Consider the following 22898-nt stretch of genomic DNA (forward strand, 5'->3'; position numbering starts at 1 on the left):
CTCTCTCTCTCTCTCACACACACACACACACACACACAAGCACACCTAATGACGTAAAAGCGGGGTCTTTATTGGGGGTAATACACAGCAGCAGATTCCTAAGAACACTTTCCATTTTCCATTCAAACAAAAAAAACCTCATTACCGCTATCAGCCCCGATCAATAAGGAGTGACGCAGGTGGTTACGCACAGGGGGCGGAGCTTAGGATAGACACTCCCCCTCCTATTCCTCCTCCTCTTCCTCCTCCATCTCTGGGTCTCGTTTATTCCGGAGCGCAGGGAGAGGAGAGCAGGTGCTTCATGCACATTTAACTGCAGGCTGGTTTCAGCACCAGGAGGCACGGAACAGCTCCTCGCGCGCGCGCACACAGACAGTCGTGTCCTGAGATTTCTGTTTCTGATGGCCATGAGGACGCTCGCGCTGCTCTTTCTGCTGCACATCGTGGCCTCAGCGGCGTTTCCCACCACACCTGCAGGTGAGCACGAGCGCTTCTCTCACACGCGTTTGTTTTTGTATGTTTTTCAGTTAAAAATGTCCTTTTTTATCAAATCAGAGAAAAACAGTTTCAATCCACAACAGCAACAAAGCGCTCCAGACTTTCCAAGTGCTGGTCCTCATTTTTCAAACTACAGAGTGAAACCAGTTCCTTTTGGTTCTTAAGGTGAAGATTAAGACCCTTGCATAAAATGCATGTACTGTAGACTTACAGACTTACATACCTATATAACATTATGATTACATTATGATTACTTTTACATAGTACAAGTACATAGGGGAGATTATTATTATTATTATTATTATTATTATTATTATTATTATTATTATTGTTTCTGCCATTAGAACCCTTTTTTAGAACCTGTTTACCTTCAGCAGTCTGTTTGACCCTATCAGTGCCGACCATAGCCTGGTTTACACAATTGAAACCCTTGGTTTACCCCCCATGGCCTGTTTGCCCCCATTAGAACCCTCTGTTTACCTTTTACAATCAGCCCACTAGAACCCTCTGTTAAACCTCCACATCCTGTTTTGCCCCCGTTAGAGCAGTCCTGTTTATCCTCCGCTGCCTGTTTTACCCCATTAGAACACGTTAATGTGTTCCCTCCACTGCCTGTCCCCTTCTCCCCATTATAACGTATATTTACTGTATACAGCCAGTTACTTTCCACAGCCTGTTTTGCCCCATTACAATACTAGATAGCCTGTTTGCACTCCATGGCCTGTTGCTCCCCAATTGGACATCCTCTGTGTACCTTTTACAACCTGATTCGGACCCTCTGTTAACCACCATAATCTTTTTTTTTTTACAATTAGAACCATCTGGGTATAGTTTCACCCTCCACCTCCAACATGTTTATCCACCATGACCTTTTAACCCCCCTCCCTCCCACCATTAAAAACCCATTGTTTACATTTTGCAGCCTGTTTTGCCCTTATTGCAACACTCCATAGGCTGGTTTACATAATTAGAACCCTACTTGGCCTGTTGTTCTCTAATTGGAAATCCTCTGTTTACCTTTTACATCCTCTTTCGGCCAATTAGAAGCCTCTGTTACCCCCCCCCCCCCCCCCCCCCATAAGATTTTTTACACTATTAGAAACCTCTGTTAACCCCATAACCTTTCTTTACACTATTAGAACACTCTGGTATCCTTTATAGCCTTTTTACACTAAAAGACCCCTCTAATTCGCTTCTGCTTACCCTCCACAGCCTGTTTTCCACAATTAAAAACGAATATTGAACTTTTACGGGCCTGATTTTCCCAAATAGAACCATCTGCTTACATTCCATATCCTATTTTACCCCATTAGAACCCACTGCTTACCCTCAACAATCTGCTTTGCCCCATTAGAACCCTGTTTTGTCCCAACAGAAACTGACTGTCTGAGTGGTTTGAAACCAGAGGTTGCATAATATACTATCTTTGACCATCATCATGATATTAATTACTCTAAACTCAACATCACAATGTGCACATGAACCTCTAGCCCAAATTGTTTTATTGTTCACTGAGACTATCAGGACCAATCAGAGAAGAGGAGAGTTTCTGATATAAGCAAATCTCTATTGTTATACGTAACAACGTAATATCAGTGTAATCAGGATGGGTGTTTTGTCCAGACTGTGCTGCCCTACTTTAGACCAAATCTGAGCCTGTCCTCGAGCTGCAAACCCTGAAGCCGGCCTGGTGATGAGGTTCTGTCCTGTTGTGTGTGTGCTGTTGTGTCTGATGTGCGTCGATGGCGCTCTATTTTCATGGCGGTTTAATCTCTTTGGCCGGTAATCCGCTTATTTCCGATTGGACACTGCAGATTGAAGTTGCTGGCCGCTGCGTCCTCGCTCATCACTCAGCACTCGCTACAAAATATAAAATAAACAGTAGAACTGAATTTCCTCGAAAATCTGAAAACCTCATAGTGGTCAGCTGGATCCTATTTGCAGTATTGATGTTCTGAAAGGCACAGACACATTACCAAAGCCCCCACAAATCCACTGCTATCATTTCCAATCAGTTAGCATTGTTCACAGCCAATCTCCTGGTGAATGGGGATTGCACTATTCATTCTGTGCCTACTGTTGTGACGCAGGTAATATCTCCACCCTTTGACAGAAGCCACGGCAGATGAAGAATATCAATGTTTTTCACTTCACTTGTCAGTGGTGCTAATGTTGTAGCTAATCAGTTTGTGTTTACATGTCTTCTTGTGGGCCGTGAAAGCTTTCAATCGGTTCGGTGGGCCGTGTTTTGCAAATGGTTAGCTGCTGTAAAAGATTTGCTGACACCGTACTGCAGAATAAAAAAGGCTTGAATTACCTCTTAAACACATACTGTGTTCATCCAGAACATCAAAGGCTTCTGCTGTCTGTGTGTGTTCTCTGTGTTAATGAAAGCTATGTGTGTGTTTTTATGTTGGTACAGGAAAGACAGAGTCCAGCAGGCAGCTGACAGAGGAGAGGCCACTCCAGCAGCAGGTACACACACACTTCACATTGTTATCTGGATCAAATTGTGACCATTTTGCTGTGTGTTGTGGTTGTGGGATTTTTCAAAGTCTGCTACGGGTTGGGGCTGATCTTTCACATACAGCATTCAGCTCTGATTTTTGTTTTCTGCACTGTAAAAAACATCTGCAGTACTGTACTGTATTCCTTAGATGAACAGACAGCTGTAAACTGATGCATTCTGGAAGATACAGATCAGGCTTTTTGCCAAGAGGTTAAAAGAATAAGTAAGAATTTATAGTCGTTAGCTGTTGTTTGCAGATCATGCTGGGAAAGTGGGCTGGACCTTATGAAGTCTTGGGCTGTCCGTATTTGCATTACAGTATTCCAGTTGCCCAAGCATTTCCCTCTGAAGTGGATTACACAAATTATTCCAAAATTTTAAGGGTGGTCTAAACCACAGGGAGTAAAAACTATTAATTGGAAGGGAACTTCAGATAGTATAAGGAGGTGTAGTGAACAATGGTTTATCACTTCTCAGGAAGCTGCAGAAAAGTTTACCCATCAGTCACTGCATGTCTGTTAAAGAGTGATGATGGTTTGTGGATCAGTGGGATAGTTCATCTTGCAATCTGGTGTTAAAACACGCAGGGTTCCTGTCATCTTTACAGTGATGAAGATCAGAATACAGGCATTTAATGCTGTTCCAGTTCAGATCAGATTTAGGTCAGGTTCAGAGTGGATTCAGATCAGATTTAGGTCAGATTCAGAGTGGATTCAGATCAGATTTAGGTCAGGTTCAGAGTGGATTCAGATCAGATTTAGGTCAGATTCAGAGTGGATTCAGATCAGATTTAGGTCAGGTTCAGAGTGGATTCAGATCAGATTTAGGTCAGGTTCAGAGTGGATTCAGATCAGATTTAGGTCAGATTCAGAGTGGATTCAGATCAGATTTAGGTCAGGTTCAGAGTGGATTCAGATCAGATTTAGGTCAGGTTCAGAGTGGATTCAGATCAGATTTAGGTCAGGTTCAGAGTGGATTCAGATCAGGTTTAGGTCAGGTTCAGAGTGGATTCAGATCAGATTCAGGTCGCGTTCAGGTTGGGTTCAGATCGGGTTCAGAGCGGGTTCAGATTGGGTTCAGGTTGGATTCGGAGTGGATTCAGAGTGGGTTCAGATCAGGTTCAGGTCGGGTTCAGGTTGGGTTCAGATCTGGTTCAGATCTGGTTCAGAGTGGGTTCAGATCAGGTTCAGGTCAGATTCAGAGTGGATTCAGATCAGGTTCAGGTTGGGTTCAGATCGGGTTCAGAGTGGGTTCAGATCAGGTTCAGGTCAGATTTAGAGTTGATTCAGATCAGGTTCAGGTTGGGTTCAGGTCGGATTCAGAGTGGGTTCAGATCAGGTTCAGGTCAGATTCAGGTCAGATTTAGAGTGGATTCAGATCAGGTTCAGGTTGGGTTCAGGTCGGATTCAGAGTGGATTCAGATTAGGTTCAGGTTGGGTTCAGGTCGGATTCAGAGTGGGTTCAGATCAGGTTCAGGTCAGGTTCAGAGTAGGTTCAGATCAGGTTCAGGTCAGGTTCAAAGTGGGTTCAGATCAGGTTCAGGTCAGGTTCAGAGTAGGTTCAGATCAGCTTCAGGTCAGGTTCAGAGTAGGTTCAGATCAGGTTCAGGTCAGGTTCAGATCAGGTTCAGGTCCGATTCAGAGTGGATTCAGATCAGGTTCAGGTCGGATTCAGAGTGGATTCAGATCAGGTTCAGGTCAGATTCAGAGTCAATTCAGATCAGGTTCAGGTTGGGTTCAGGTCAGATTCAGAGTGGGTTCAGATCAGGTTCAGGTCAGATTCAGGTCAGATTCAGAGTGGATTCAGATCAGGTTCAGGTCAGATTCAGAGTCAATTCAGATCAGGTTCAGGTTGGGTTCAGGTCGGATTCAGAGTGGGTTCAGATCAGGTTCTGGTCAGATTCAGGTCAGATTCAGAGTGGATTCAGATCAGGTTCAGGTTGGGTTCAGGTCGGATTCAGAGTGGGTTCAGATTAGGTTCAGGTCGGATTCAGAGTGGGTTCAGATGAGGTTCAGGTCAGATTCAGAGTGGGTTCAGGTGAGGTTCAGGTCAGATTCAGAGTGGATTCAGATTAGGTTCAGGTTGGGTTCAGGTCGGATTCAGAGTGGGTTCAGATGAGGTTCAGGTCAGATTCAGAGTGGATTCAGATCAGGTTCAGGTTGGGTTCAGGTCGGATTCAGAGTGGGTTCAGATGAGGTTCAGGTCAGGTTCAGAGTAGGTTCAGATCAGGTTCAGGTCAGGTTCAGAGTAGGTTCAGATCAGGTTCAGGTTGTATTCAGAGTGGATTCAGATCAGGTTCAGGTCAGGTTCAGAGTGGATTCAGATCAGGTTCAGGTCAGGTTCAGAGTGGATTCAGATCAGGTTCAGGTCGTGTTCAGAGTGGATTCAGATCAGGTTCAGGTCAGGTTTAGAGTGGATTCAGATCAGGTTCTGGTCGGATTAAGAGTAGGTTCAGATCAGGCTTAGGTTAGATTAGAGTCGGTGCAGTTCAGGGTCGTGATCAAGACAGGTTCTGTTCAGGATCAGGTTCTGGTTAGGATGAGGTCAGGTTTATAATGTTTTTTTTTCATCAGATTTTTTATTAGAAACTCCTACCTTGTGCTTCCACTCACTGGCCACTTTTCTTCTTCCTGTTGGGTGATGACTGTACTGCGGCACTCTGGCTCCTATTTCACACTCACACAGGAAAACACTGGATACCATATGGTACAACAAAGCTAGCACAGCATGAACAAGAGGCAGAAACCAAAAAACAAATTTACTGGAAGAGCCAGCATGACTAATACTAAACAATTGAAATATGTAACTGTTATATTTACAGTGTCAGAGTCTCAGTCTTATTCTCTGCAGCCCTGAAGCTTTCACTGAAACTAGTGAACTTTAGTAAGTCTCTGTTTATTTACGTTCATTTTCTGTTGTACATTTATTCTCCACAGATTGCAGAGGCTGACAGCATCAGTAAGACAGGTGAGTGTCTGCCCCATAACAACTAAACAAATCCTTTGTTCAGAGAGCCCATATTATAGAAACATATTATAGAGTTTAATGTAGATTGTTAATGTTGCTCAGACTGTACTGATTATTTGTCCTGTTCATCTTGGTTCAACCGACAAATTTTTAGCTTGTCATTTAGCCTACAACAATTTTGCCCCACCCATTCAGCCTACAGCTGTTTAGCCCACCATTCAGTATACAGCTTTTAACCCCACCAATTATCAATACAGGAGTTTAGCCCCACCCATTCAGCCTATAGTAGTTTGGTCCCACTCATTTAGCCTACAGCAGTTTAGCCCTTCCCATTCAGCCTACAGCAGTTTAGCCCTTCCCATTCAGTCTACAGCAGTTTAGCCCTTCCCATTTAGTCTACAGCAGTTTAGCCCTTCCCATTCAGCCTACAGCTGTTCAGCATGCTGAAGTGTAGCCTTGCCTATTCATCCAACAGTAGAATAATTCTAATTATTTATCCTACAGCAGTTATTAAAGGGAAAATTTTCAGGAAAATAATATTGAGCCGTTCCTCTCTGTCAAGAAGTGAATTGATCTACTGCATTGGAAAGGATCCACCTATCTGATAGGAGCAGCTAAAGTTTATTTCTTCTCCATTTTTTCCAAGCTCATTTACATATGTTTGTCCTAAAGGCAAGGTAGCAAAAGCATTCTGTTTCATGCTAAGGTATAAAGAGGAAGTTGGTAAATGTGTGGAATTTGGGCCCTTTATTTCAGTCAATTTTCTATAGAAATATTGATATTTAGCTTCAGTTTCATTCTGCTTTCAGAACCTGAACCCACACAGCTGTCTGAGGCAGAGTCTGACTCGATCAATGATGACATCACCCTGCTGAAGTCTCTGGCTGAAAAAAGCCAGAAAGAGTCGAACAACGAAACGCCAAAATCAGACTCAAGCGAGCACTTTGTGCCTGACGAAGCCGATTCAACCAAGAGCAGGAGAGTAGCAGACGACTACGACTCCACCAAGAATGGCATGGACTACAAATACCAAGGTAAAAACTACAAATACCAGCACTGGCTACCAGATGGACTACCACCCCTTAGACTGGAGGTTACAGGCCTCCCAAACAAGCTCAGAAAAGCTTGCCATTCCAAAATGCCAGACTGAGCAATACAAGAGATCACTGATACTTTAGATGTGCAAACTGTTAAATGACTGAGTGGACAATTTACTGAAGATAGAAATTTAGTTAATTATTAAAGTTAATTATTTTTATACATTTTTGGGCTTTTTTAAAACTGTGCTTTGACAACATTCATTGTAACAATGAAGTGATTCAGTGTTTTAATTACGTGGTGTTTTAAAAAAAATTGCATCATTGCTTAAGTAAATGAGTATCCACAGATCTGCACATGAACAAATATCAGCTCACAGTTCCCATATTGGAGCATCCTTGCCTAAAAGCCTTATTTACATAGCACAAACAACCCCGATCCATCCTTACAGGGTGACCTTTCACACACATAAACATGCACAGACACACATGCAAAATAAATATCACCAGAAAACACACATGACTGTGTTTGTGGGCGAAGCATGGATATTTCATATTGGAATACACAAAAGACAGTAAATGATGGAGACGGGATTAAGAGACATTCTTTGGTTTGAATCAGAAGTGTGTGTGTGTGTGTGTGTGTTTGTGCAGTGATCTTTAATGCCGTAGCCATTGACCTGATGCTGTGAGAGCCATTTTGCATTGTGTGTGTGTGTGTGTGTGTGTGTGTGAGAGAGAGAGAGAAGATAATCCCACCACCGGCTGCTGCTGTTTGAGACATTTGGAGTGTTAAAACCCCCGCCTCTCACACCAGGACATGCACAAATACACACACATGCACACACATATACACACACCAACACACACACACATTAAACTGCAGGCCTGTGGACATAATGAGGCCGCCGCTAGACTCATCATGTAATTAAACGCGTGTAAGAACAGTTTAAATAAATTCCCTTCGACTTGTCAGGGGTGATTAGTCCGACGTAGCGGATAAAAAATCCCCTCTGAGTGGAAATGTTAGTCCGTCTGAATGCCTTAAAGAGCTCGTATCCTAAATATGTATATATGTAAATATGTTTTGCACCTCATTCAAAAAGCAGTCCAGGCTGGAACGCTCTGTATAACTTTAGTGTGAATGTGCAGGGCTTAACTGCTGTAGGCTGAATCTGTGAATATATGTACAGTACTTTGGAAACATTTTAGACACCTGTTATAAAATCATAATGAAAAATATCCTCCTCTCTGGGCAGTAAGTGTTTATTTACCTAGTAAAACACTAATTTCAGAATAAATATAGTATCATCTAGAGTCTAGTATCATTTATAGTTATCATTCTGGTGTCACACCTGGTTTGGTAAAACAGTGTTTAACGATGGTAAATCAGTTGAGCTGGTGATGGATTTGAACACATCCATGCTGTGCTGGCTGTATATATATAGAGAGAGATACACTGAGGTGGAGCTACAGTCTCTCATTAGGTTTGAATATTAATAACACTCTAAATGTAGGTATTGTGATATACACTGAGGTGGAGCTACAGTCTCTCAATAGGGTAAATATTAATATCACTCTAAATGTAGGTATTGTGATATACACTGAGGTGGAGCTACAGTCTCTCATTAGGGTGAATATTAATAATACTCTAAATGTAGGTATTGTGATATACACTGAGGTGGAGCTACAGTCTCTCATTAGGGTGTATATTAATAACATTCTAAATGTAGGTATTGTGATATACACTGAGGTGGAGCTACAGTCTCTCATTAGGGTGAATATTAATATCACTCTAAATGTAGGTATTGTGATATACACTGAGGTGGAGCTACAGTCTCTCATTAGGGTGAATATTAATAACACTCTAAATGTAGGTATTGTGATATACACTGAGGTGGAGCTATAGTGTTTCATTGGGGTAGAACAGGATTTTTACCAGTGTTCTGTAAAGCTTGTCTAACCTCACAACAGTAGCTACGGAAGAACATGGAGAGGTCAATTAAAGGAGTGTAAGTAGAGTTTAAATAAATTCCTGTTGGCTTGTCGAGGCCATTTAGTCAGACGCAGCAGCTAAAAATCCCCACAGAAGCTGATAACAGTGAAAAGAACAGAGACCTGCATGTAAAAGCTTAACGTCAGCTGAGTCCGTCCTGGTTTAAGAACTTCTGCAACCTGAGGCTCTGACTGAACTCGTTTTCTCTCACGTACTGTACCAATGTCTCTTCCAAAACTGCGTCAGCCTAAAACATCAAGGCCCTTACCTCTGCAAGGCTTAAATCAGAGCTCTTATTCTATCAGCAGGCTCTCAACTCTAACACACACACACACACACACACACAGCTCCAGCGAAATCCCATTAGACTGCAAGTCAAACCCCTTAACCAATCAGCTACAAGCTCTTGCCTCAGTGCTTGAGTTTAGAGTAGGTTTAAAGGGCTCATACCCTCCATTTTTCTTCTAAGTCTCTTCTTCTGACCTCTCTTTATTCCTCAGTATTAAACAGGCTGTTTTTCTCACTGTCACTTTAAGACTGTGATGTATATGTCAAAGATCTTTGCTTTGATTGGAAGAGGGCATTTACATATGTTCAAAAAGCAACCCACTAATTACAACTTCAGCATGAGTAGGTGGGGGCTAATCTGCTGTAGGCTGGATATATGGATATGTATAGTGAGTTGAGAGAGTTGAAATCAGGCAGTGTTTTGTTTCCATATGAGGACTCTAAAGTCAGTGAATGTAACATTAAACTGCAACTTTTAACTTTAAGATTTACATACCAAGTTATTTGCAAAAACTGAGAAAAAATATTTTACCTTTAAGACCATAGCATAAAATATGCAGGAAATAAAAGTGTCAAATAAAAGTACAATAAAATAAAATAAATAAATAAGCCTTTATTTATTTATTATTTTTAAATAATGCCAATATTGTTATATATTTTTTTACCATAACAGATTTCATCTCATTTTAAGCAACATAAACAAAGTATGCCATGAATTTTTGTGGTGTTTTTAAACTCGAGCTGTATAAATACTTGCTTCATGAATTAAAAAATATCCTGAATCACAATAAAATCATTGATTGGAATTTAAACATCTCTGCAAAAATGGTCTCATACAATTTAATTAAAATACATGAAAATACATAATAATAAAAAAAACACACACAAATGCCAGCAGCAGAGTTCCAGTTGTTCACTGTTATTTGACAGTTGCTATACTGTCTTTTTGTTTACATTTTCTTACCGTTTTAATAAAAATTCATAAAATACTATGAATAAATAAAGTATGGTACAATACTGCTTTTTAACAAATTGTCCCGTACAATCACGTTACCATATTTTCACATGGCTAAATTGACTGTTAAATGTATGTATCCTACTGTTGTAGTGGTGTGCAGTGTGTGCCTGAACATTAATCAAATGTAATATAATACAAACCATAGTTACACAGATGAAGAACACATTGGAGAAAAGTTGCAAACAAGAGTTCTTTGAGTCGAGTAAAGAACAGAAGAATTCAGTTACTCCATACCAGCTCCATACCACATTGCTCCTGCGTCACAATGCGTTCTTTACGGGATGCATGCATGAATAACGGGATAATCCTGTTAAAATTGGATGTAAATTTACAGCAAAAATAAATGTTACAGTAGGGTAAACCAGTGTAATTTGGTTGAAAATGGCCTTTTATTTTACAGCAATTTGAATCGATTCGTTCTGAGGTCAGAGATTCACTCTCCTTAGTGTACAGAAATAGAATATGGCTCATGTAGGAGAAGGACTGATGTGAGGTGCCGTAGATGTGTGTGTGTGTGTGTATATGTTCAGGCTGAGTGAAGTCGTGTGGACGTGTGGATTACAGGAAGCTGTTTCTGTGCTGTGAGAGAAGCTCAGAGGTTTATAGTGATTGAAATGTGAGAGGACTCGAGCGATTCCAGTGCTCTATCTTATATAAGAGCTCTGAATTACTGCTGCTTCTGCTGCAGGCATGTTTCCATCCTGGCCTAAAATCTCTCAGTCTCTCTATCTCTCTCACACACAATCCCAATTATCTGCAGTTAACTGGAACGTTCCAGGAAAGTAGCTGTTTTTTCTGGGGCCAGTTTATTAAATGTGTCCAGGTTTCAGTATGAAAAAAAAGTTAACTTGAAGGTTTTTAAAACTACAATAACAATGACAATAACAGTACTAATGGTTGGTTTCATTCTAAGTACACTTTAATTATCATTCATAGTAGTAGAAGTAGTAGTAGTAGTAGTAGTACATTTCTGGCAAAAAGGGGCCTATGTAGTATCAAAGCATGTTTTTAAGGTTTTTTAACTTTTATATCTAGCCTATATAGAATTTATGTAAATCTATATAGAAGCATTGGCTTGAATAAAGAACCCCATTGATGTAGGGATAATAATAGCTGAAAGTAAGGAATTCGGGTTTTTTTGGTATTAAAAATAATAAATATAATAGTAAGAACCAGCTAACAAAATGACATCTTGATGGCGTATTCATAAAGGCATGAAAAGCTCTGGACTTTGCTCTGTGTGGTCACACAAATGATGTAAAGGATGTCTTTTTGAAGCCCTCACACCATTCCAGGAACATCCACGTGCCGAACTTGTTTTCTTTCCTGTAGCTCAAATCCTACTAGAACCTGCATATTAAACATACCTCACACTTCAGTATGTGATCAATTTACAAGTTCTCAGATCATCTTTCTAACATTTTTATTTAAAGAATGAGAAAAGAACATTCCACATTTTTCTGAGATAGACCCTTATTAATGACCCTGTCTAAGCGTATAAATAGTAGCATTGTACTCTCTTAAACCCATTTCTCCTCATTGTTGTTTATGGAGCAGCACCACCACGTTGTTGGTTTGGGACTGAGTGCAATACAGAGTGTTACTGTAGCTCAGTAAGATAGCACTGTTTGGTGATTGGGGATTTGAGCCTTGCACTGAAGTGAGCAGAGATAGAAAAGGCCACACAAGGTCAACCAGGCCAGAACTGGCCAGAATAGGCCAACCAGTGCCAGGCCAAATCAGGCCCAAAGGCTAGAGAGCAGCATCGGAGCCAGACGCCATGCAGACATACAACAGATGCTGGAAATGACCTTACACACACACACACACAGACACACACACTGAATCTGCCAGAGAGAAAAAAGAACACACTACTGCAGTGAAGGACAGGCTGACTTCAGACGCAGTCAGGCTTCTCTGAAGCTCCAGCTTGTGGCGTTCTGGTTTTCATCAATCATAGATGTGCCTATTTTTAAATAATCATGACATCATGTGACCCGTTCCAGACGATCCAGAGAGTTTTCGTCAGCTTGACGGAACCCCGCTGACAGCAGAGGACATCGTCCAGAAAATCGCCAACAAAATCTATGAAGAGGACGACAGAGGAGTGTTCGACAGAATCGTCTCCAAACTGCTCAAACTGGGACTGGTGAGAAGATTATTCTTTAGAAGATTACACTTTATTATAAACACCCACCTTGAGCTTCCACTCATTGTCCACTTTATTAGAAACACCTACCTTAAGCTTCCACTCACTGGCCAGTTTATTAGAAACACCTACCTTGAGCTTCCACTCATTGTCCACTTTATTAGAAACACCTACCTTGAACTTCCACTCACTGGTCACTTTATTAGAAACACCTACCTTGGGCTTCCACTCACTGGACACTTAATTAGAAACATCTACCTTGTGCTTTTACTTAATGACCACATTATTTAAAAAGCCCCATACTTTCTAACTTCAGTTCAGTTAGAGACTATAGGTCATCTGTTGAGGCACAGTATATCAACCCTCCTCTATCTTGCCCATCACTGCAAAGCTGTTTTTGGATGGATATTTGTGGGTGGTGGACCTCAATCTAGCATTTGTAATCTAGCATACCTGATACACTTGTACAAGCTCCACACACACCGAGAACCGTCCACCACCCAAAAACATCCAGGATCAGCTGATAGACTATAAAATATAAAAATTTACCATGTTTAACGAAATTTAGGAAATAAACTGCAACTCTTAAGGGTTAACAGAAGCTTTAGCGTATTGACTCATAGTGTGCAGCCACTTTTATCACACTCCTCTGTCCTTTCTTTTCATTCCTTAGTTTTTCTGGCCTTCTGTTCATATTTAGATGCCTCCTACTCCCTCCCACTCATCAACTTCCAAGCAGGGCTCATATGTACAAACAGTACGCAAGCACACAAGTACCTCTAAAGAAAGTTCACAGTTTCTGTGTGTGTGTGTGTGTGTGTGTGTGTGTGTGTGTGTGTGTGTGTGTGTGTGTGTTCAGATAACTGATAGTCAGGCAGACACACTGGAGTATGAAGTTGCAGAAGCTCTGCAGGAACTGATCACCAAAAACGCCAAAGAAAACGAGATTGAGGATCTGGGCACTAGAACCACTGACACTGAAGAGACTCCAGAGGATAACGAGGTTAGACATGACTGTGTGTGTGTGTGTATGTGTGTCTATGTGTATTAAGTCAGAGGTAGGAATGAAAAATTATTACATATAGATACTTAATACATACACTGTATCTAATATGTACAGGTCTTATTATTGTTACATATAGATATGTACATATATATGTCATACATATGGGCCATATCATTATTACATATAAATGTAATAATAACCTATATTACATAAAGACATATATTATATATACTATATAATACATATGGACCATTTCAGTATATATAGATACTTACATACATGCTTAATAGTAACAGCAATAATGACAATAAGGGAGGTAAAAATACCTACATGTGTGTTTCATTCCTTTCCTGCAGGAAGTTGAGGAGCGGCCAAATCAGCAGTTCGATGAGGATGAGGATGCTGGCGATGATGAAGCCGGGGATGAGGAGCAGGATGAAGAGAGCAGAGATGCTGATGATGAGGCGGTGGAGTCGTGGGATGGAGCAAGTGAAGGAAATGACAGAAATGAGCTGAGCCCAGAGGATGGCCTGCAGGACCTGCAGTACTTTCCCAACTTCTACAGACTGCTGAAGAGCCTGGACTCAGGTACACACACACACACACACACATCTGGTAGTTAAATTAGACACGGGTCCCTAAACTAACTAAACTGTAGGGAAATTTGGGTAATTTTTAAGAACTTTCCTAAAGAAAACTGTTTGTTATAGATGTGATTTTATTATGATGGTTTTATTAGGTCATAACGCAAACACTGCTGTGGGTGTGTATGTGTGTTTTAGAGCAAGACGCTGAGGAAAGAGAAACCCTGATCACCATCATGAAAACACTCATTGACTTTGTCAAGATGATGGTCAAATATGGCACCATCACACCTGAGGAGGGCGTGTCCTACCTGGGTAAGACTATGTTAATTGCAGGTTCTTTGGAGCAATGCCTTAGAACCGCTATTTAGGTTTTCTAAAGTACCTTTAAATGGATGTTTTTTAAACCAATGAGATGCACAAGTGTGAGGAACCTAATAAAGTACAGCTTATTGAGGTCACCTCTTGCTCGCTCGAAACTCCCTTGTGGGTGATGGGTGAAGAGATGCTGATCAGTGAAGTGGGCAAATACCAAGAACTATCTGACACTAGTTGCAAAGATGACCACAAAGCTTGGACTTGAGCTTGAAGCTCCCATATAGAATGCTCTCTCTACGACGCTTTATTGTGTGCCGTGCCGTGGCACATGTGGTGTGCGACCGTTTTAAGACTGTATGATAAGGGTGGAAGAAAATATGCATTTATTGAATATTATTGATTATTGATATTATGTATTGCAATACTGTATCAATTCTCAAAAAGGCAGTATCAATTTTAATTAATTGTTTACAAGCAAAGATTGGTGGCAGACAGTGGTTCATCTTGTGTTATGTTTAAACCCTGGCCCTCTTCTCGATCTTCAGATCCCACTGTTCTGTTTTTTGCAAATGACAGTTTTCATAAAATTTTTTTTAAAAAACTCAATATATCGCCTTGCTTACAGTATTGCAATATGTCACAGTGTATTGAATCGAAACCCTGTATCATAATACATATCGTATCGCCAGGTTCCTGCCAATACACAGCCAATCTACTGTATGATGATTGGCACGTAATATAAACTAAGGTGTAAAAAGCTTCAGGGGGCTCAGCGGTTAGAGCTCCAGGCTATTGATGAGAGGGTTGTTGGTTTGATACCCGGGCTTGGCAAGCTGCCACTGTTGCGCCCTTGAGCAAGGCCCTTCACCCTCTCTGCTTCTCGGGCGCTGCAGCAATGGCTGCCAACCACTCCGGGCACATGTGCTCACTGTCACTGTGTGTGTTTCACTGGGGTGTATGTGTGTGTTCACTGCACGGATGGGTTAAAGGCGGAAGCCAAATTCCATCTGTGTCACATATGATGTACATGGTTGTTTTGTCTTGACAGTGGGTCTCATGTTTGGAGCTGTAGGATTCACCCTGATCACTGAAGTAATGGACAATAATAATCTAAACAGAATTCTGGGCCACTAAATTTAAATGTGGTGAAATGATGCATTGAATCGTAAACATAGAATCAAAGTGAATCGAATCATTATTAGACCAGAGATCCACACCTCTAGATGAGAAGCATCAGTCAGTGTTTATAAAGATGTTGATGATGCATTTTTTTTTCTGAAAATGCATGGCTCTTTTTAGACGATGTCTTGGGGAGGTATGTTCATGTGTATGTGTGTGTTTGTGTGTGTTTGTTGCTGTGAGTATTTAAATCACAGGCTCTTTTCACAAGTTTCTTATCTTGGTGTTCAGTGGAGCGTTTTAGAGCCGCACAGAATAATAACTGTGTGTGTGTGTGTGTCTGTGTGTGTATGAGTGTGTGTGCTGGGGTCCTTTTGTGTTTGAAAAGCAGACTACCCTTATCACAGCTCCAATCTAACCTTTCAATCTTACTCTCTCACCCTATCCCTTTCACTCCCTCTCTCTCTCACACACACACTCACACACACACAGCTGTCTGATGTTTTGAACAGCCATTTCAAGTCTTCTGAGTCCTTCCTTTCATGTCTCCTGCTGTCATTTAGGAGTTGATAGATCTTTTTTCCAGGCCGGCTCTTTATGACTGACCGTGCTGTGCTGTGTTTCTGTGGCGCTGTTATTGCAGCTGTGTTCTTATCAGGAAATTCAATCAAATTAACACATATCAGTGTTCCCACAGCGACGTGTGCCGTGAGATATGAGGGTTACTGCTGCTACATGTTTGTCTCTGTTGGGACTGAAAGGAAATAGAAATGCTTTAAACTGAATAGCTTTCTCTTGCACTAAAAATAAAGGTGCTACAAAGGGTTCTTTGAGTGAAGCCATAGAAGAAGAACCATCAGGAACCGTGGGCCTCATTTATCAAGCATCTCAGAAATCAGTAGAAACACTGATGTAAGATCTTCTTTTATCAACTGTCTAACTGAATTCAATAAACCTAAATTAATTTCAGATCAGCATTCCTACTCTGAGAAGTCTGATAAAAATGGGCCCATGTTTGCTAAAGAAATGTGTGACTGTGAAGAACCTTAAAACTGGTACATCAAGTGAAGGTTCTTTAAACCTTTTTAAAAAAGGTTCTTCACTCATGTTTGGTTTACAAAACATTAGTTCTTCATGGAGCTAAGTGTGATAACGTCTATGGCATCCCTCAAAGAGCCATTTGTAGCACATTTATTTTTAAGAGTGTAAACTGAATCAGTTTAAATTTAAACCGAAGCTCAAACTGGTTTGTTTTCATTTTAAATTTTGAATTGAACTGACCCACTTTAGGATTTAATCTGACTCAGTTTCATTTTTAATTAAAGGCTTAAACTGAAGCAGTATTGTTAAATGTTGAACTAAGCATTTAAAACATTATAAGCATTGTTTAAACAGCTTAAACTGAATTACTTCAACTTCAACTAAATAACTTCAACTAAATCTTAAACTGATTCAGCTTCACTTCAAATAAAGCTTAAATTGAATCACTTTTATCATGAATCACTTTAGTAAAATACATAAACTAAATCAGTTTCATTTACGTCTATGGCTTAAACAGAATCATTTTAATCTTAAAAGTCTTTAAACTGAATCATTTTTTATTCCACATTAAGCCTTAAACAGAAATGTTTTGAATGTAATTTTAAATTAAAACTAGAACTAAATCACTTTTATGTCAAGTACTTCAACTGAATTGATTTTACTTAAATCCAAGGCTTTAACTGAATTTAGCTTTTTTTTTAAATAAAGCTTAAACTGAATCACTTCCATGTTTAGTAAAATGCATAAACTAAATCAGTTTTTTCATGTCATTTTAAATTAAGTAAAGTACTTCAACTGAATTGGTTTTACCTAAATCGAAGCCTTAAACTGAATCACGTTTACCAAAGCCTTTAATTGAATGAGTTTAGCTTTAAATAAAGGATAAAATGAATTCTAGTACGTGTGTTTTGGTCTGATTTGGAAGTTAATCAGTTGTGTTTATATCTGTCATCGTTTTTCATTCGGATTATGTAACCCTGTAACTTGGAAATCTTCAAACGCTCATTTCACACACAGATACTGGCAGACAGTCATTAACTCCTGCATCATTTATGTTTTTGTGTTGTGCTTAATTTCACACAATGACACTGACAGACAGGGAGTCCTGTGCATCGTTTGTCTTGTATGTGTGTGTGTGAGTGTGTGTGTGTGTGTGCTTCCGGACACAAACACAGCCCAGCCTCATGCGATCAATGATCTGTCTCTCTCTCATAGCAGAAAACATTTTCACATCCGCTCTTTCATTACACAGCTGTTTCTCTGTCTAACAGCATCAGTATAAGCAAGGCTCTCAGGTATAGACGTACGAAACATCACTAGCTTCAGCTGGTTAGTTTTAGCGTTGCTGGCTAGCTTTTTTGTCACAGAATAGCTTCACTGATGTAGTTTGAGCTACATATTGTAGCATATTCTGTTTATAATATTTTTGGTATTTTACAATATTTTCAGTCAAGCTACACCAGCTAGTGGTTAGATTATGATGCTGACTTAGCTAACTAGCAAAACCAAGCCTATCAACTGCTTCTCTTTAAAAAGCTTTATTACACAACAAATGAAACTACATATTTGAATATTAATAACACTCTAAATGTAGGTATTGTGATATACACTGAGGTGGAGCTACAGTCTCTCATTAGGGTGAATATTAATAACACTCTAAATGTAGGTATTGTGATATACACTGAGGTGGAGCTACAGTCTCTCATTAGGGTTAAATATTAATAACACTCTAAATGTAGGTATTGTGATATACACTGAGGTGAAGCTACAGTCTCTCATTAGGGTGAATATTAATAACACTCTAAATGTAGATATTGTGATATACACTGAGGTGGAGCTACAGTCTCTCATTAGGGTGAATATTAATAACACTCTAAATGTAGGTATTGTGATATACACTGAGGTGGAGCTACAGTATCTCATTAGGGTTAAATATTAATAACACTCTAAATGTAGGTATTGTGATATACACTGAGGTGGAGCTACAGTCTCTCATTAATTAATTAATCTCATTAATATTTTTGTGTTTTTTATGAAGGTCAGTTCTCAAAAAGAAATGGCCGGATCAGAAGTATTGTTACTTTAGGATTGTTCCAGTTTGCTTCCGCTTTCGTGCCTGAAGGAAGTCTTCTGCCAGTGCACTGAGATCATTTCTCCTGATAAATGAGTTTAGTAGGTAAAAATGTCTACAAACTGGTCTACAAAATCTTGTAATACTCTCTCAGTAATCACATAATGGGAAATGTCAGATTTCTATCGACTGCATTTAAGACACTTTCACTTGGGAACAGATTGTTGTTTGCAGTGCAATAATGTATTAGTCCCTGTTCCGGCCTGATGAGGCGAGGGATCTCATCAACGGAAAGCGCCGGTAATGATTTTTCAGCTCCACTGCACAACAATGGGGTTTCCGTGGCAACTCCCCAGGTTTATAACTGCAGGTTATATTGTGGAGCGTGCAAACTGAAGGTGAGTAAACGGAGCTGTACGGTCGCCTGGAAACGGGTGGCTGGTGAGCTGGTGAGATTTATACAGGAGATGAGTCACCTGTCAGTGTCCGCTAATCCGGTCGTCCCTGCTAATGCCCTGCTCTGAGAACAGCGGTGACAGGCTGTGATTATGTGTGTGTGTGTGTGTGTGTGTGTAAAGGACAAATAGATCAGACGCAAACACACTGATGTATCATTTATGTCCTGAGACCTTTAATGAAAAAAACCTTGCATGATGCTAACAGTGATCTTCCGCTTAGTCTTGTAGAATAGCCACTCGTTAGCATTGTGCAATTGACCTCAATTAAGGTGGCTGCTGCTGGCTTTCGTTCACTGGACCGTATTTTCCCCAATGCGTCTAAGAAATAGATCAGCACATGTGATTCTGTTCAGTGCTATTATCTGATTCCAGATCAGTATTTAGAGAGGTTTGAAGAACGTGGGCTTTCTTTAATCACATTTTAGCATTGTTCATTTCAGCTGTTCTTTTACCTGTGTCTCTTCAACTTTTATACAGAACTGAACTGTTCAAAACTGGCTGGAAAACTCAATGAACAACAAGTACAATATAAACTCTGTGTATAACAGAAATAATACAGTCATATCCATGAATTGTGAAATAGTAATAGAGAATGTGTTATGCTAATCAATGACCTGACCAATGACTATAGAAAACATGAACAGAACAGCAGCTCTCAAAAGTGAAGCAACCACAGGTCTAGCGCCTCTGCTGGCTGGTTGCAGTATGAAGTGTAGCTCTGTCCATCCCCATATGTTTAAATGACAAAACGGGCAACTTTCCTCTAAACTGTATTTTCATCTCCAGTGTGTAGTTTTCCCTGTGCCAGTATTTTTTTATTTTCCCCAAAAAATCTGTTTCTGGTGGGGTTACACTTCAGGAATGAAGTTATTGACAGCCTTGGCTGGAACAGACCATCTGCTGCACCTGTTAGGTTTCCTTTCTGTTTATTACATGGAGTAGCTAGTTGTAGTGTAACTTTTACTGTTTACATTCCACCTACCGGAAAAAAAAGCATGTATCCTTGTAAAAAATTGTTTTGCCTTTGCCTTCATTAAGTTAAATGAAGGCGGTCTGAGACATACTTGATCTTGAAAAAGAGGGCGGGTCTACCAAATGAGTAGCTGAGCCTGGCTTCGAGTCTGGTCTCTACTCCGAAGACTCTGGTTGCAGATAGACGACAGTTTTAGCTTCATTTCTACAGAATGGAACTACAGCATTGTTTTCCATAGTAATTGAACCTGACAGTCAGCTTGAAATTTTTTGATCTTGTTAGTTCATGCCCCTATTCATAAAATCCATAATACATAAGATCAGATCATTTAAAAGTAACACCTTTAACCGCTACTGAAACATCTGATTTTTCGATGACATCACCATACACCACTAGGCAGGGCAAAATAATATTAACCAATAATATCATGTTTCACTTCCACTCCCACCACACCCATCTATCATGGAGCAAAAACGCTCAGCTAGCTCAGAAGCCCTTCCTGATATGGTGTTTCATTGATAAACAATGCCTTATCATTTCTTATTTATGTTGGCTTTCGAGCAACGAGCCAGCATTTTTTTCTTAAATAGGCAGAACCACATCCTATTAATGCATACCACTGCTACTTAAAACTCCTCTCCATAGTGTTGCTTACTAAGATTCTGATTTTCATCCAGAAGGTCCATCAAGGACTTAGTGTTATGATATACGTTCCAATGCTTATTGCTAACACAGTAATAAATCTCCCCACATACAGAAAATCTGGATGCCATGATTGCCATGCAGACCAAGAACAAGCTGGGAAAAGCCCTGGGGCCCATCCGGGTCACGCCCCCTACAGGTCAGACACTGTATTACTTATAGTTATAATGATTTGTACTAAGCAAACACTGAGGTCACATCCAAAACCACACAGTGCTGTACTAGAGCCATTACACTAGTACCAGGTCAAGTAAAAAAACATTGATTATCTTCATCTACAGGGGCATCTGTCATGGGGTGGATATATTAGACAGCAGGTGAACAGTCAGTTCTTGAAGGAAATGTGTTAAAAGCAGGACAAATGTCTAAGATGCTGAGACACTTTGACTAGAGCCAAATTGTGATGACTGGATGACTGGGTCAGAGTGTCTCCAAAACATTAGGCAGGTGTTGTGGAGTTTTTTTGGTATGCAATGGTCAGTACCTATCAAAAGTGCTTCAAGAAAGAACGACCAGTGAAATCGCGACAATGTCATGGACACCTAAGGCACATTGATGCAAACCATTGAGGCCCCACTACGTCACAACTTACAGGACTTAAAGAATCTCCTGCTAATGTCTCGGTGCCAAATAGAACAGGACATTGGGGGCACAAGGAAAACCTTCTCAATATTAGGCAATGTTAGACTAATCCTGAGGCTGATTTGTGTCCACTTACAGTATTTCAGATGTGATTGGGACTGTTGGGTTTTGCAGTCTAAGTTGAAAACTAACCATCTTGGGGTTTTTATTCAAGCTTAATAAACATTTGGTAACACTTTTATGAAGGTCAGCTATATATGGACTACATAACACATGCATAAGCAGTGAGTTACATATTTAAACAGCAATATTTGAATTATTTAAGTATATTTCAAAATATATACCATGTTTGTATGTCAGTGCAATGTCATTTCCCTTATAAACCATCCAATGCAGCCCTGTAAAAGCTGTAAAATACATTATTGAGTGCTTATGCGTTATAAGCTATGTGTTATAGTGCCTATATGTAGGTAGCCTTTAAATAGTGTTGCCAAATACAGTATTTATTATTTTTATTGCAACTTAAAATAGAAATATAAACAATGTGTGATTAATAACATATTTTCAAAGCCTCGGGTTTACACTCATACTATGTACCGTAGTGCAGATGAGGAGGTTCATTTATAACTCTGACTTTTGTTCCAGGAAAAGCAGCAGATGAGGATGACAACACAAAAGAGGAGGCTGCCAAGATGCAGAGGGAATATGAGTCCCTGAAAGACTCAACCAAGGACGAGCAGACAGCTGCTGAGAACAGTAGGCGTCAGCCCTCTTTGATTAATTACAACTGCGGCCATAAAGGATGAATCAGAGCCGAATCAGAGAGGAAAGTGCTGATCTAAGATCAGTTCGTCAAGATAATCATATTGAATTGGTTCTTCCCTGCCCTTATAATTACAGATCTACTCTTTTACTCTCTGAAGTTAGAACCATCATCTAATTTAAGATTAAATCTAAAGATTAAGGTCTAATATAAGTGTGTTCCACTTATCCCAAATGTAGTTGACAAGTCTAGACATTTTTTAAAGGACTGAAGTTGGCTTCTTTAGTTTTACTCTGGAGCTGTGGGAGCTAATGTAGCTAGCAGGAACGACTGTAGTGAACCTAGTTTCTAGTTGCCAGAAGTGTGTTCCTCAACCTACTGCTATGTGTATCCACATTTCAATCGCAGCAGAGGCTAACTATCAACTAAATAGCAACTTCAGGTGATCAGTTGCTTGCAGGCGTGTCCACCAGCACGCTGGCAAGCAGCAAGTTAAACTGAATTGCATCCTCAAGCAATTGAGCAAAGGAACAGCAATCAGTATAAAAAATCAGAGCCAATGTTGGGTTAATTTATTCATTTATAAATCTTCACAATAACATTTTATATCATTTAAATTTATTCAGAATCTGCTGATGTTTTTAACAAAGAAACTTTCCCTCTAAAATATTCAAAAGTATTTAGTATTTAATAATAGATACAAGAGGGATTGTCTTGCTGACTGTTGGTTCACTTTACCTTTCGAAAAAACGACATTACCTCTATTTAGTAAAAGGAACACGTCGTCAGTAGAAACCGAAGGCCAGTGGTTTTTGGGGA

The 22898-nt window shown here is 40.0% G+C and overlaps 1 protein-coding gene across 1 annotated transcript in view; it reads left to right on the forward strand.

Moving 5' to 3' along the window:
- Nucleotides 1-247: 247 nt before the first annotated feature.
- scg3 (secretogranin III) overlaps nucleotides 248-22898 on the forward strand; it is a 35595-nt gene continuing 12944 nt past the window's right edge. The window contains exons 1-10 of the mRNA XM_072695464.1: nucleotides 248-477; nucleotides 2921-2973; nucleotides 5944-5974; nucleotides 6784-7008; nucleotides 12320-12462; nucleotides 13322-13465; nucleotides 13825-14056; nucleotides 14251-14367; nucleotides 20790-20873; nucleotides 21962-22072. Of these exons, the coding sequence (XP_072551565.1) occupies nucleotides 402-477; nucleotides 2921-2973; nucleotides 5944-5974; nucleotides 6784-7008; nucleotides 12320-12462; nucleotides 13322-13465; nucleotides 13825-14056; nucleotides 14251-14367; nucleotides 20790-20873; nucleotides 21962-22072 (1216 nt within the window). The 5' untranslated portion in view covers nucleotides 248-401. The remainder of the gene's footprint in view (nucleotides 478-2920; nucleotides 2974-5943; nucleotides 5975-6783; nucleotides 7009-12319; nucleotides 12463-13321; nucleotides 13466-13824; nucleotides 14057-14250; nucleotides 14368-20789; nucleotides 20874-21961; nucleotides 22073-22898) is intronic.

Source organism: Salminus brasiliensis, chromosome 13 (genome assembly GCF_030463535.1).
Source record: "Salminus brasiliensis chromosome 13, fSalBra1.hap2, whole genome shotgun sequence".
Classification (NCBI taxonomy): Eukaryota; Metazoa; Chordata; class Actinopteri; order Characiformes; family Bryconidae; genus Salminus; species Salminus brasiliensis.